Source organism: Bos taurus, chromosome 9, assembly GCF_002263795.3.
Source record: "Bos taurus isolate L1 Dominette 01449 registration number 42190680 breed Hereford chromosome 9, ARS-UCD2.0, whole genome shotgun sequence".
In the NCBI taxonomy this organism is placed as follows: domain Eukaryota; kingdom Metazoa; phylum Chordata; class Mammalia; order Artiodactyla; family Bovidae; genus Bos; species Bos taurus.
In genome coordinates, this window is record NC_037336.1 from 62569635 (window position 1) to 62585577 (window position 15943).

At 39.4% G+C, this 15943-nt stretch overlaps 1 protein-coding gene across 1 annotated transcript; it reads right to left on the minus strand.

Annotated features, from left to right (window-relative positions):
* Positions 1-3546: 3546 nt before the first annotated feature.
* On the minus strand, positions 3547-15480 carry SMIM8 (small integral membrane protein 8). The gene is made up of 3 exons (NM_001081531.2): positions 15371-15480; positions 6336-6493; positions 3547-4015 (listed from the first exon to the last, which is right to left on the minus strand). Exons 2-3 carry the CDS (start codon positions 6468-6470, stop codon positions 3857-3859), a joined length of 294 nt encoding a protein of 97 aa, NP_001075000.1. The 5' UTR covers positions 6471-6493; positions 15371-15480; the 3' UTR covers positions 3547-3856.
* Between the last annotated feature and the right edge of the window lie 463 nt (positions 15481-15943).

The following is a 15943-nucleotide window of genomic DNA, read 5'->3' on the forward strand; positions in this document are numbered from 1 at the left end:
AAGCTTTGCTCATAAAAGCAACTAGAAATCATGACAAAAGGCAGCATGGTACAGCTCTTCATTTCCCAGATACTTTCTGTATGTTTCCTTCTGCTGCTGTAACAAATGACTACGTAACTGGTGGCTTAAAGCCACACAAATTCATTGTCTTGCAGTTCTGGAGGTCAGAAGTCTACAACGGTGTTGGCAGCACTGCTTCCTTCTGGAGGCTTCAGCGAGAATCTGTTTCCTTGCCTTTTCCAGCTCCCAGAGGCTGTCCCCATTCCTCGGCCCATGGGCTTGCATCAATACAGCCTCTTATCCTCTTGTTTGCAGGGTGACATTGCTTCTTCCTCTCATCATCTGCCTCCCTCTTATAAGGACTTTTGTGATTATATCAGGCCCACCCAAATAATAAAGGGTCATTTCCCTATTTCAAATCCTGAACTTAATCATATCTGTCAAGTTCCTTCTGCCATGGTTTTTCTTTTTCCCAGTCGTGTCTGACTCTTTGTGAGCACCCGAGGACTGCAGCACACCAGGCTACCCAGTACTTCACTCTCTCTTTCTCATGTCCATTGAGTAGATGATACCATCCAACCATCCCATCTTCTGTCATCCCCTTCTCCTCCTGCCCTCAATCTTTCCCAGCACCAGGGTCTTTTCCAATGAGTTTCTTCCAAGGAGCAAGGGTATTTTAATTTCATAGCTGCAGTCACCATCTGCAGTGATTTGAAAACCCAAGAAAATAAAGCCTGTCACTGTTTCCATTGTTTACCCACCTATTTGCCATGAAGTGATGGGATCTTTGTTTTTCTAAATGTTGAGCTTTAAGCCAGCTTTTTCACTCTCCTTTCATCTTCACCAAGAAGCTCTTTAGTTCCTCTTCACTTTCTGCCATTAGGGTGGTGTCATCTGCATATCTGAGGTTATTGGTATAACCTTAACCCTTCTGTCATATAATGAACATGTTTACAGGTTCTGGAATTAGGATCCAAACATCTCTAGGGTGGTGTGGGAAAAGAGGTGTATTATTCAGTCTACCATACTTTCTGTTAAATGTTTACTTAAAGAATTGATTTTTTAAGCCAGAACTAAAAAAAAGGAGTTTAATTTTTTTTCAGGTTATCTATAATGCTTTTGTGCCAGGGCAATAAAACTGGGAAAATCACACAGTACCTTAAAGGAAAAATTACTTTCAGTAAGCGAGCACTCCGGAGAAGGCAATGGCACCCCACTCCAGTACTCTTGCTTGGAAAATCCCATGGATGGAGGAGCCTGGTAGGCTGCAGTCCATGGGGTCACTAAGAGTCAGACACGACTGAGCGACTTCACTTTCACCTTTCACTTTCATGCACTAGAGAAGGAAATGACAACCCACTCCGGTGTTCTTGCCTGGAGAATCCCAGGGATGGCTGAGCCTGGCGGGCTGCTGTCTATGGGGTCACACAGAGTCGGACACGACTGAAGCGACTTAGCAGCAGCAGCAGCAGCAGCAAGCAAGCACTCAAAATTACTAAGGTTGGCTTTTAAAATCATAGTTAATTCATTTGTTGTCTTGTTTTAAAATGGAAAGAACTGTATCTCAAGAATCCCCTCCTTGGTTAGAAAACTAGGAAGGATTGGTTGCCTTACAGAAGATAAGGCTATTAAACAATAAATAACTTCACTGTTTACACTGGGAAATTCTTAACAACTAAACTGCTTGCTCTTCTGGGCAAATGGCTCTTCTATCAGAACAGATTACTTCCCTGGGCTAAGAGGTTGCTTGCAGCTTACCAGCAGTTCATTTATCAATACCTGCTTCAGGACAATCTATTATGTTACAGTTTGCCCGATCTCAACCAGATTCCTGCATTGGAAAACATTTCTCCTACCACTTGAACTCAGACTCCAAGATGCCCTGAGCATCTTGCCCTGAGCATCCCCTCCTTAGACCACTGACTTTGTCTCATTTTCCTTTAGAGAAGGAATGAAAACATCCACAGCCAAGCAGTCTTTGACACTGCACATAGAAGACCGTGCTACAGAACTTGTAACAGACCTATAAACAGTAGCACAGTTAGGTTGAAAGTGAAAGTGAAGTCACTCAGTCCTGTCCCAACTCTTTGCAACACCATGGACTGTACCCTACCAGGCTCCTCTGTACATGGAATTTTCCAGGCAAGAATACTGGAGTGGGTTGCCATTTTCTTCTCCAGGGGATCTTCCCGACCCACGCATCAAACCTGGGTCTCCCACCGTAGGCAGACACTTTTACCGTCTAAGCCACCAGGGAAGTCAGGTTGTTTCTAAAATTCAATGGAATTCTTCCCTTGCACTATTTTTCGCAGCTGCGCACCTTGTGGAATCTACTGCTACCCTGGTTCACTCACACACAGTCACGTGGTTTAAGGCTGCCCTCTGCCCAGTTCCTGCAGCCCTTCTTTGCTGCAATAACCTCTTGATAGCTCACTAATACTTCCCCCACCAAACAGTAACTTCTTTTGTTGAATATTAGAAGAACTCTAATGATGATGATGTGGCATTAAATGCATAAGTTGAAAACAGAAGAACTCTAGTTCTTTACCAACCAACAGCAAAAGATAATACTTTAAATTAAAAGGCATTGTATACCACCTAAGTGTATTTAAACTGTATGAAGTGTACTATATAGAGAGACCTCACAAAGAAATATTTAAGGGTCAGTAATAAAGATTTAATTTAGTTGCATACAGATAACTCAATTAGCTAAGCTCTTTAATATCTACAAATCAGACATAATTACTTTTTCATGTATCTTATAAAACTACCATAAAGCACTGGAAATTAAATCTTACATTATGATGATAAACTCTGCCTTTGCAATTATTTTACTTGTTAATAATAAATGAAACAAAATTTCAGAGACAAGATTTATTTACTAAGATGCAACTCCAAGGATTTGGAGAATGCGGTAAATATCTAGAAATAAAACACATCTAGAACCCTCATCAGAAAGGTATAAGGTAAACCCCATATACTTATAGTTACTTTAAATCTAGACCTTATCTACTGAGCAGTTCTAGTTTTCAAGTAACTAAGTAACTAGTTTTCAAGTAACTAAGACCAAATGCTCTAGGTCTTACATTTATAGTATCATTGTAACATTAAATTACAATGATAACAATGAAATACAAATAACAATGAAACAACAAATTACAATGAAAACAAAATAGATAACATTTAGTTGTAGTCAAATAAAAACATCATACTCAGTATAACACATTGTCTGGTTATTTTTTTTAAACAACTCCAATTACTCTGGGTTATTCTTTCATTTAATCTTTATTTTAGTAATTGAGTGGGAGTATCTTTTCAACTAAAATAAAAATCTGGACCAAAATTAGCTGAAATGGAAAACTGAAATATATGACCCATCTGTAATTCTGTAAAAACTGTTTTTAACTGCAGGCTTTACAATAATTTATAATCATTTTCTTTTTCACCAGAGAGAAAAAGAACACTGCCTTTGCAAATAGCAAAACTAAACCTTCACAACAGCTGTAAATGCACATTCCCCTTAAAATATTAACAATACCATGCAAATTTAAGAGCAGCAGTACTTTTATTGGACAGAACTTTATAATTCACAAAAATGACTTCCATTCTCATGGCACTTTTTAAAAGAGGATTTAATAAAATTAAAATACTGAACAGCTCTTTCTGTGGAAAAAAGAACACAATAATGGCTGCCATTTTGAAAGGATAACATTCACTCTCGGGGTCTGGCTGCAATCGGCATCCTTCTTCCTCAGCAGCATCTTCTGGAACAACAAACAAGACACTGTGCGGTCCTAATTTTCAGCTGAAGATTTCAGAGGCCCCAGTAAACTTTCATCTGCAGCAACCAGCGCAATCAATCCCATTTAGATGTTTTCCTCCTCATATAACTGTGTCCCTCACTATCAATAGCTTCATAGAGGTCCTTCTTATTCTCCTGTGTCGCATGTAGGTAACCGATATAAGCCACGCAAAGCGAAATGGTTATTAATCCGAAAGCCATTACAGGTTTGTTCTGTCAAAGAAAAAAACAAATCACGAGGTCTCAATAAGACCAATTTGAGGAGACTCAAATATCTCCTGCACTTTCCGCTCGTCATGCCAAGGCTTTAGTACCACACCAGCATTCCTAGGGTCAAATTTCATTTCTAATATTTATCCATTTCTTTATTCAGTTAATTCAACTCCTGATAACTTAGAGACTATGGAAGACTCTTCTTCTTCCCATCACAACTGGGACATCTCTGACCTTCACCTTTAAGAAGGAAATTGATCCAGTGCTCAGTTTTCAGTTACCTATGTTGTGAAGAAGTTGCTTAACTTTTTTGGGCCCAAGTTTCCCATCTGCAAACCTTAAATTTTTTATTTTTATTAAGAAGTGAGGAATGAAGTCTACATGCTTTTCTTGTCACCCAGGATCATGAAAACCTGGCAGAAAGCCTTTCATGTTATATACCAGGTACAGCAAAACAGACACACCCTTCTCCGGGAACTTATTCTATTACCTCAAGAAACACAGTCATAGAACAGATATGCTGTATGTAATAACTCTGACTTGCTGTGTAAAATCCAAGACCCTAAGAGGCAAAGGGATGCTACTTTTTTTTTTTTTTTTGTCACACCACACAGTTTTGGGGATTTTAGTTCCCCAGCCAGGGATTGAACGCGGGCCCTTGGCAGTGACAGGGCAGAGTCCTAACTACGGGATAGCTAGGGAATTCCTGAATTTTTTTAATTTTATTTTATTTTTAAACTTTACATAATTGTATTAGTTTTGCCAAATATCAAAATGAATCCATCACAGGTATACATGTGCTCCCCATCCTGAACCCTCCTCCCTCCTCCCTCCCCATACCATCCCTCTGGGTCGTCCCAGTGCACTAGCCCCAAGCATCCAGTATCGTGCATTGAACCTGGACTGGCATCTCGTTTCATACATGATATTTTACATGTTTCAATGCTCTTCTCCCAAATCTTCCCACCCTCTCCCTCTCCCACAGAGTCCATAAGACTGTTCCATACATCAGTGTCTCTTTTGCTGTCTCGTACACAGGGTTATTGTTATCATCTTTCTAAATTCCATATATATGCGTTAGTATACTGTATTGGTGTTTTTCCTTCTGGCTTACTTCACTCTGTATAATAGGCTCCAGTTTCATCCACCTCATTAGAACTGATTCAAATGAATTCTTTTTAATGGGTGAGTAATACTCCATTATGTATATGTACCACAGCTTTCTTATCCATTCATCTGCTGATGGACATCTAGGTTGCTTCCATGTCCTGGCTATTATAAACAGTGCTGCGATGAACATTGGGGTACATGTGTCTCTTTCCCTTCTGGTTTCCTCAGTGTGTATGCCCAGCAGTGGGATTGCTGGATCATAAAGCTTTTCAATTCTGTATTTTCTGCTTCTGTTATCATTTCTGCTTCTGTTTCATTACTATTCTTAATCATCAAAAAAAATCAAGGTCAAACTTTTTCAGTGGGATGGACATCTGAGAAAGGCCACTCGCTCAGAGCAGCTTACTTTTGCAGTTCTTGAACTGTACTTGGCAAGTAAAAAAACACATTAGTTCAAAGTTTTTAAAACATTCTACCTTGATTTAATGATTTGATTGCTAAATTGACCTATTTAACTTTCAAACAGTTTATACTGGTAACTATGTTATTAAAATTCTAATCAAATTCAAACATTTAAGTAAATTTTATGACTTGATTTGCATTTTTCAAAAAATAAAACTTAACAAATCAAATGTATTCAGTAACTTGCTACAAAAATATAATTAGCTAACTCCCTAACAGTGTATAAATGCATGTTTTCATATTTTTCAATATATGTTTGCAAAATCTCCTAGGTTAAAACATTATTAATAAGCCTGGAATTGTAGACTGATCAGATTTCCATTCTGTTTTCTTTGTTTCAATGGAAGGCCTTATTTACTTAATAGTACCCAATCAAACAAGTTTCCTTAAAATCAATGCAGCTATTAAAATAAAATTTAAACAGGAATTTGATCAGTTGATTAAAATTCAACTATTTACCATTTAAATTCTCAAACACCCTCAAAATAATTAGTTTTATATGTATATTTAGTGAAACAGCATTTAAGATTTTCCTTCCATCTACTTCTTATCCACAGAGAGGTCTTACTGCTGCTGCTGCTGCTGTTAAGTCCCTTCAGTTGTGTCCGACTCTGTGTGACCCCATAGATGGCACTAGTTAACATCAAATATCCGTGATAAAATCAAATGTGACAGGAAAATTAGAACTTTCTATTTCTGAAAGCCTAGGTAAATTGAACATAAAGTCTTATCCCGGATAATTTCTTACAGGTTTAATGAAGAGCTCTGGATTCACAGCTCGAAATAAGGTTGTGGTGCGGACCCCTCTGAGCCCTATGTTTCCCAGGTCTTTCTCCTTGGGCGGCTCCTTTTTAAAGGCTGGAGGCTCAGGTGCTGAAGACATCTTGACTAACGATGATTTAATACCTAAAAATAAAATCAGAGACTTTTTTTCCCTTCAAAGTTATGTTTTTCTGATAATGCTCTTAAAAAAATCATTCTATATTCAGCCTTTTTTCAAATTCCGGTCTAGATATATATCAAAAGTGATGGTCAATTCTTTTATTACTTTGTATAACACGTACTTTGTAAATGGCCTTTAGGTTTTGTTTGGTAAAATGGTTATTTTTCATCTCGTGGAACTAGTGAGGTATGAGTCACGCTGTATCTTGCTAAATGAAGGGGGTACTAAGGGTAGGAGTGGCCAGTGGGTTATCCATACCTTCTTAATTTCCTTCCATTTTCACCATTCTTCACCTTCCAACAGCCCTTTCAGGACACCAACCTAAGAGGCATGAGCATTCTTTCGCTCCATTCCTCCTACAGATTGACTCCTCTCCCACTTTCCCTTCCCACCCCTCTGCCTTCCTCCACTGGGTCACCCCAGCACCAGTACCATGCAGGAAGGGTGAGCAGCTGTTGTCCTTACTCCTCCTCTATCGCCCACTCTCTGGCAACAAACACTATGCTACCTCCTTAATTGGAAATCATTTTTCTCTTAATTACTCAGAATCTATCCTAATCCTTAATTGGAAATCATTTTTCTCTTAATTACTCAGAATCTATCCTAATAGATCCAAGTATGTCTTTTGGCTTCTGGTTCTCCCTGCTAGAATGTCAACACTTCGTGAATATTTTTTTCTTCTACATACTACTGGGCAAAAGGTTATTCTTACCAATCCTGCCACCGAATGCTGGTGGGGTGGGTGGGGGGAAGTTTGGAAGGGAAAAGATAGGGAAAGAAGCTTTCCAAAGAATGGCTGAGATTCATGACAATATAATAAAATTCTTTGGGGGAAATGCTGAACCCTCAGTAAATGTTATAAAATGAGAGTCAAACACTCACATTTAAACACTTGTTGGGACTTTGTTTATTCAAGTATTAAGTTTCCCATTTTACAGTCTTTATAAAAGCAATATTTCTGCAACCTTATTACTTATGGAGAAACTTAGGAGTCCAGTTTTTTCAAAAGTGAAAAAGATTAGTCAATGAGAAAACTCAACACATGTGATCCAAACACGGGGGTGTGTTGGGCAGAGCAGGTGTCCATCAGCAAGAGGATCTTGCTTTTCACTCCTATCTTCCTCTTACCAACCATTCTCAGCTATTCATCAAATAAACCTCATGTTCTCTAGACATGTATACTGGCTTCATCATTACTGGGGAGCAAATGAACATTTCTGAAGCCCTGAGAGTTAATTGACTTGCCAATGACAAGTGGTCTCATCTCTTCCAACCGCGATGCATTACAGCAGAAAAGAATGATCATTAACCTCTATTTACCTCTTCTTTGAAGTCCACTTTGGACATGAATTATATGAGGTAACAACTCATAAAACACTTGGTTCATCAGCATTTAACACATCATTCAAGCAGTAACTAGCAATTTTTAAAAAATTTCATGCACGGTACTGGATGCTTGGGGCTGGTGCACTGGGACGACCCAGAGGGAGGGGAGAGGAGGGAGGAGGGTTCAGGATGGGGAACGCGGGTATATCGATATTTGGCAAAACTAATACAATATTGTAAAGTTTAAAAATAAAATAAAATTAAAAAAAAAATTTCAACAGCATTCAAGTTACTAATTTTCTCTATTGGAACAGTGATTTTTTTTTTCCACTACAGACAACTTCTGAAACAATTCCATAATATGCCTGAAACCTGTTCAGCCAGCACATGCTTCTAACACATCATGCCCAAGGTTACCAAAAAACTCCAATGTTTTCTGCTGAACCAGCGGTCCACTCACATGCACATTTCTTAGGTGAATTTCTTGAAACTGTAAACTGAAGAAAAATGCACAAACTTAAAGTTGCAAGATAAGTTTTATTTGGGGATCTTACTGAGGTCTATCGCCTGGGAGATAGCCTCTCTGCTATATATATATATATATATATATATATATATACATATATATATATATATATACATATATATATATATATATATATATATATATTGTATTTTGCACAAGATTCTCTCTTTCCTTAGCTGAACCTACATTTACTTTGTGATGAAACAAGTAAATAAGCAATCAAGGTAGTATTTATTATACTGTAAACTCTAGACACCAACATTCCATTTACGTTAAACTGTTCATGTTAAACTCTTTGCCAGAAATGACAATTAAAGAATACATAGGCTGGAAACTACTGCAAATGTTTATTGAAAGGGACTTTTACAAATTAAAGGGCTTCCCTGGTAGCTCAGATAGTAAAGAATCCACCTGCAATGCAGGAGACCCCTTTTCAATTCCTGGGTCAGGAAGATCTGCTGGAGAAGGGATAGGCTACCCACTCCAGTGAATTCTGGCCTGGAGAATTCCATGGACTGTATAGTCCATGGGGTCACAAAGGGTCGGACATGACTGAGTGACTTTTACAAATTAAAGAATTACCTACCACACTATATTTTAAAAGATTTAACATACCACAATTTTCATTGTTTGTGATATTTTTAGGAACATATGAGAGTATTGTGCTTAGTCGCTCAGTCACATCTGACTCTTTGTAACCTCATGGACTGTAGTCTGCCAGGCTCCTCTGTCCATGGAGAGTCTCCAGGGAAGAATACTGGAATGGGTTGCCATACTCTCCTCCAGGGGGTCTTCCAAACCCAGGTCTCTCACGTTACAAGCAGATTCTTTACTGTCTGAGCCACCAGGGAAGTCCAAGAATACTGGAGTGGGGAGCCTATCCCTTCTCCAGGGGATCTTCCCAACCCAGGAATCAAACCAGGGTCTCCGGCATTGTAGATGGATTTTTTACCAGTTGAGCTACCAGGGAAGCCCAATGAAAGTACTACTTTCTATCATATATCACTCTTTTACTAGGCCTGGTATAAGACTGCTCAGTTCTGTTGCCGCTTCTCTTTGTATGTGCCACAGTCACTGCAGATGCTCCAACAGTTCTCCCCAAAGTTCATGAACTTGTTTATACCACTCACGGAACTAACAAAAAATTTTAACAACCTTCTATTCTTGCTTGGTCAATCTCCATGGATGAGGGAGCCTGGTGGGCTACAGCCCATGGGGTCACAGAGTCGGAAATGACTGAGTGATGAAGCGTGCGTGCATGCAACCACACACACACACCCCTTACATTTACGAAAATAATTATACCAATATTATTTTAGTTAAATATAAAACTATTTATTTATTATACTTAGGACTGGTCAGTGCATTTCTATTACAGTATGGCAAAATACTCCCTAAATATGACAAATCTTTGATTTGGAAATTATTTTAGAATCTTATACTTTAGAACTACTGACTTTAATTCATGTATGAATGTGGAGCTGGACCATAATGAAAACTGAGTGCTGAAGAATTGATGCTTTGGAACTGTGGTGTCAGAGAAGACTCTTGAGAGTCCCTTGGACTGCAAAGATATCAAACCAGACAATCCTAAAGGACATCAGTCCTCAATATTCACTGGAAGGCTGATGTTGAAGCTGAAGCTCCATTACTTTGGCCACCTGATGTGAAGAACTGACTCAATGGAAATGACCCTGATGCTGGGAGATTGAAGGCAGGAGGAAAAAGAAGATGACAGAGGATGAGATCGTTGGATGGCATCACCGAGTAGATGAACATGAGTTTGAGAAAGCTCCGGGAGATGGTGAACAGGGAAGCCTGGCGTGCTACAGTCAATGGGGTCACAAAGAGTCGGACACAACTAAGTGACTGAACTGAATGACTGACTGATACTTTAAATAAAGAGAGACAGATTACTGAGGCCAAAAAGGGATTTATTAGGTAAGAATTTGTAATACGAACAGAACAAAATGAGACTTTTCATGTAAGAAAATGTTCTTTTCTATCTCCTCACATGCCTGGCCCACAGAACGGTAGGAATATGACTGTGAAAGACATGCAAGATGTCGTGGTTGAATAAGTATATAAAATGCAAAACCTTAGTTGTTTCTTCACAGGTGTGTTAATCAGAGCTGATATAAGTTGTAATTTTAAAAGCTACAGAACTAATCATGAATTCAAAGCACAGCAACAACCTATTCCAACAGTGAGTGGACAGTACCTCAAAAACAGTTACCATCTGACACACATCCATTAGAGCTTCTAAGTTCCCCCATCACTTTCTCCCACTTCTTCTCTTACTCTTTTTTTCCCCACTGCAAAGCGTGAGGTAAATCACACTTACTTATTCACATGTGATATTGATCCATCTCTAGATATACTTGTTTTCAAGATGAGTTTATTTTTAAGCAAGGACCCGCATTTATTGTGTTAAAAAGGGGACTCTCTCTCTCTAGTGTGCACACGTGCGTGCATGCACATACACACACACACAAACACACACTAGCGGGGATGATAGGAACTTGACACTGCACTGCTGCTGGCCAATTTGGTGATTAATTTCTGTGCCAGTTGACCTCTAAAACATTCAGTAAGTTAGGTATCCCATGGGCCACCCCACGGCTGTGCAATCTGTCCAGGTGCCCTGTTCTTATTTCTTCTTCATTTTTTTCCATCACCCATTTCTTGTTCCCTTAAATAAGAAATTGTGTACATAATTTTTTTTAATAGAAGAGACTTGCGTTTTTCATACCTGCCTATAAAAAAAGATCTAAACTAAGCTGTATGTACTTCATATGTCTCTCCTGGCCAAAAGACAAGTCTCTTCAACAACTGGTGCTGGGAAAACTGGACAGCCACATGTAAAAGAATGAAATTAGAAGATTCTCTAACACCATACACAAACACAAACTTAAAATGGATTATAGACCTAAGTTTAACACTGGATACTATAAAACTCTTAGAGGAAAATACAGGCAGAACATTCTTTGACGTAAGTCTCAGCAATATCTTTTTGGATCCCAAAGGATCCACCTACTACAGTGATGAAAATAAAAACAAAAATAAACAAATGGGATGTAATTAACTTAAAAGCTTTTGCACAGCAAAGGAAACCATAAACAAAATGAAAAGACAATCAAAGACGGGAAAATATACTTACAAATCATGTGATCAAGAGATTAATTTCCAAACATACAAATAGTTCATGCAGCTCAATATCCAAAAAAAAAAAAAAATCAAACAACCCAAACAAAAAATGGGCAGAAGACCTAAAAAGACATTTCTGCAAAGAAGACATACAGAAGGCCAAAAACCACATGAAAAGGTGCTCAACACTGCTAACTATCAGAGTATCAAAATCACAGTGAGGTATCACCTAGCACTGTTCAGAATGTCCATCATTGAAAAATCTACAAATAATAAATGCTGGAGAGGATGTGGGGAAAAGGGAAACCTCCATCACTGTTTATGAGAGTGTGAACTGGTGCAGCAGTATGGAGGCTTCTTTAAAAACTAAAAATAGAGCTACTATATGATCCAGCAATCCCACTCCTGCACATATACCCAGAGAAAACCATAATTCAAAAAGATACATGCACTCCAGTGTTCACTGCAGCACTATTGACAATAGCCAAGCCATGTAAGCAACCTAAATGTCCATCAACAGATCAATGGATAAAGATGTGGTACATATATACAATGGAATATTACTTAGTCCTAAAAAATGAAAGAAGAAAAGCTATGACAAACCTAGATACTGTATTTAAAAAGCAGAGACCTTACTTTGCCGACAAAGGTCCATATAGTTAAAGCTATATAGATGTGAGAGTTGGACTAAAAAGAAGGTTGAATGCTGAAAAATTGATGCTTTTGAGCTGTGATGTTGGAGAAGACTTTTGAGAGTCCCTTGGACTGCAAGGAGATCCAACCAGTCCATCCTAAAGGAAATCAGTCCTGAATATTCATTGTAAGGACTGATGCTGAAGCTGAAGCTCCAATACTTTGGTCACCTGATGCGAAGAACTGATTCACTGGAAAAGACCCTCATGCTGGGAAAGACTGAAGGCAGGAGGAGAGGAGGACAACAGAGGATGAGATGGCTGGATGGCATCACTGACTCAATGGACATGAGTTTGAGCAAGCTCTGGGAGATGGTGAAGGACAGGGAAGCCTGGTGTGCTGCAGTCCATGGGGTAGCAAAGATTTGGACACAACTGAGCAACTGAACAACAAAAAAATGAAATAATGCCATTTGCAGCAAAATGGATAGACCTAGAGATCATACTAAGCAAAGTAAGTCAGAAAGAGAAAGACAAATACCATATGATATCACTTATACATGGAATCTAAATGATACAAACTTATTTATAAAACAGAAAAAGACTCACGGACATAGAAAACAAACTTATGGTTACAAAAAAGGGAATGGTAGCATGGGATAAATTAGGAATCTGGGATTAACATACACAACTATATATAAAATAATCAACACGGATGTACTGTATAACACAGGGAGCTACCCTCAGTGTTTTGTAATAAACTATAAGGGGAAAGAATCTGGAAAAAACGTATGTATAACTAAATCATACATTGTGCTGCACACCTGCAGCTAACACAGCATTGTAAAGAAACTATACTCCAATCTAAAAGCTTTTTAAAAAAAAAAAAGATCTAAACTAAACTGCATTTACTTCATACGTCCCTCCCAGCAAAAGGTTCTTTACCTTTTTCTCCTGCCCCTTCTCTGGGGAAGGCAATATGTGATGAGAAAGGAAGCAGCGGCCTCTTTGTAGCAACGCCCTAAAGTATGAGTGAAAATCATGCCCCCAGAACGAATACACTGTACGAGACTGTACAAAGATGATCTTAGGCAGCAGAAAATTTAAACCATTTTCTCTCCTTTATTAAAATTCCAGCTCTGTGGGATAATCCAGAATGTACTTGGCCGCTGATATTAAACAATTTGCTGGCACAAAACTGGCATGACATAAAAATTAGACCAAGATATAAAGAATATGAGTTACTTTGGTGAGAAACTTAATCCTTAGATATTCATTTTGAAATAAGCATCTGAACAGAAGATAAATGGAAAAAAAAAAAAAAGGTCAGAATCACAGAATACTGGTGAAAAGGAATACCAGCAATAAAGCCTTGCTTTTATTAAATAAAAGCCTTAGGGGAATTATAAAATGGATAAAATACTTTAAGGATATATAATGTACTTGTTATTTTTGTTTCACATACCACACTATTTCAGAATTTAAGAAAATAACTTGAAGTTTGGGGCAGGACACCTTAAAAATAATTTGATTTAGAATACACAAGTTCAGGACAGAATCAGACAGCTTTCTGTCTTAAGGGAATGTACCATTGCTGCAAATTCCAATTTTGCTACCTATTAAGTGTATGTTTTTGAGTGACAACTTCTCTGAGCTTCAGTTTGCACTTTTATAAAAGGGATATTACCTACTGCATAGAATGACTTTGTAGATTAAATGAGGTAACATTTTTTAAAGGACATAACAGAAGTTCAACAAATAGTAGCTATTTTCATCTCCACCAATTAATTCAATCCCTTTTTCTAAACAAATCTAAACCAAAAGAGATTGATTGTCTTTGCCCATGGAAGAGTGAGATAATCCAGGTCACTCATGTTCCAGCCAACCACTGGTCCACCACTTCACTCCTAAATCGTTAAGACTCAGCATTTCTAAGTCATTATAAGATTGAAGAAATGGAACAAAATGTTTCAATTGGAGTATAATTGCTTTAGTGTTAGTTTCTGCTGCATAACAACAGTGAATCAACTATATGTATACATATATCCCCCCTCTCTTGAGTCTCTCACCCCACCCTTGTCCACCCCTCTAGTCTCATAGAGCACTGAACTGAGCTTCCTGTGCTATACAGCAGCGTCGGGCTATTTTACAACAAGGTAGCCTATGTGTGTCAATGCTACTCTCTCCATTTGTCTCACCCTCCTCTTCCCAGCCCCCCTCACCATCCACAGTCTGTTCTCTACATCTGTCTCTCTATTCCTATCCTGCAAATGGCTTCATCAGTACCATTTTCTGGATTCTATATACATGTATTAATATACAATATTGGTTTTTCTCTCTCTGATTTTCTCCACTCTGTATGACAGACTCCAGGTTCAACGACTTCTCTACAAATGACCCAATTTCGTTCATTTTTATGGCTGAGTAATTAATATTCCAACGAAGCATAAAATTATAATCACTTAATTTTTTTAAATTTATTTTTAATTGAAGGATAATTGCTTTACAATACTGTGTTGGTTCTGTCATACATCAACATGAATCAGATAGATACACATATGTCCCCTCTCTTTTGGGTTTTAAATTTTAAAGATGAACTCTGTATTTGTTGTTTTTAATGGTAAAAGTTATTCTTTTTTTAATCCCTTGAAATTTACCATACCTAGAGACAGATACTGACAAGGAATGTTATTTACAAAGGATGTTGCCAACAATCTGAGGGCTGTAAAGTATTATTTGGGTCCGCTGCCTTCCCCATATTGTGGGACCTACACTGCTGCTGCTGCTGCTGCTGCTAAGTCGCTTCAGTCGTGTCCGACTCTGTGCGACCCCACAGACAGCAGCCCACCAGGCTCCCCCGTCCCTGGGATTCTCCAGGCAAGAACACTGGAGTGGGTTGCCATTTCCTTCTCCAATGCATGAAAGTGGAAAGTGAAAGTGAAGTCACTCAGTCGTGTCTGACTCTTTGCGACCCCATGGACTGCATGCAGCCTACCAGGCTCCTCCGTCCATGGGATTTTCCAAGCAAGAGTACTGGAGTGGGGTGCCATCGCCTTCTCCTGGACCTACACTACATCTTGCTATTAGTCAAAGACAGATGCCTTTGAAGCCTCCAGAAAAAGAAACTGCATTCAATTGAGTTCTAGACATTGTCTTGCAGGGGAGACACAGGACTGTAAACACACTTAAAAAGCAAAGAGGAAACTCACGTGAAAAAATTACAAAACCACTTTCCCCTAATTAGGAGTTTGGTGAGGTGGGATACCAAAAAAACTGTCCAGAATATGAGAAGGTTCTTTGGGTGGAGGTGTCCACGTATGGGGCGAGACACGCGCCCCGTGGGGTCAGAAACTTCCAGATCCAGCTCTGGGAGTTCACCGAGTGGCGACGACTGTACCGGGAAAGAGGGGGCCTCGAGAGAACGCCCCCGAGTCCGAATCCATGCACCTGGGAACGAGGTCCACAGGGCGGTAGGGCCCGCCAAGGACAGGATCAAGACCGCTGTGGAGCGGCCACCTCGTCCCCGACCCCGCCACGCCAACCCCTTCCGCCGCTCACCTGTCGCGGGGTCACCTCTGCCCGCCCGCCGCACTCCGTCTCGTCTCCTCCTGCGGGAGAGAGCGTCTCAGCGCACTCCGCAAACTCGGCGCTGCAGCGGCCCCTACGGCCTGGAGGCTGCGGCGCAGGGGCGCGGGAGTTGTGGAAATGACTCTAGCGCCTCTCCTCCACATCCCTGGTCCTCCAGCCCAACGGAGGGATGAGGTTTGCAAGGGGCATTTTAG

What these genes read in the sequence shown, in the direction of transcription:
- SMIM8 (NM_001081531.2), bottom strand. Translation starts at nt 6,470, where the DNA reads ATGTCTTCAGCACCTGAGCCTCCAGCCTTTAAAAAGGAGCCGCCCAAG. An exon ending in CAGAGCTCTTCATTAAACCT is followed by an intron (nt 4,016 to 6,335) that starts GTAAGAAATTAT and finishes TTTCTTTGACAG; the next exon opens with AACAAACCTGTAATGGCTTT.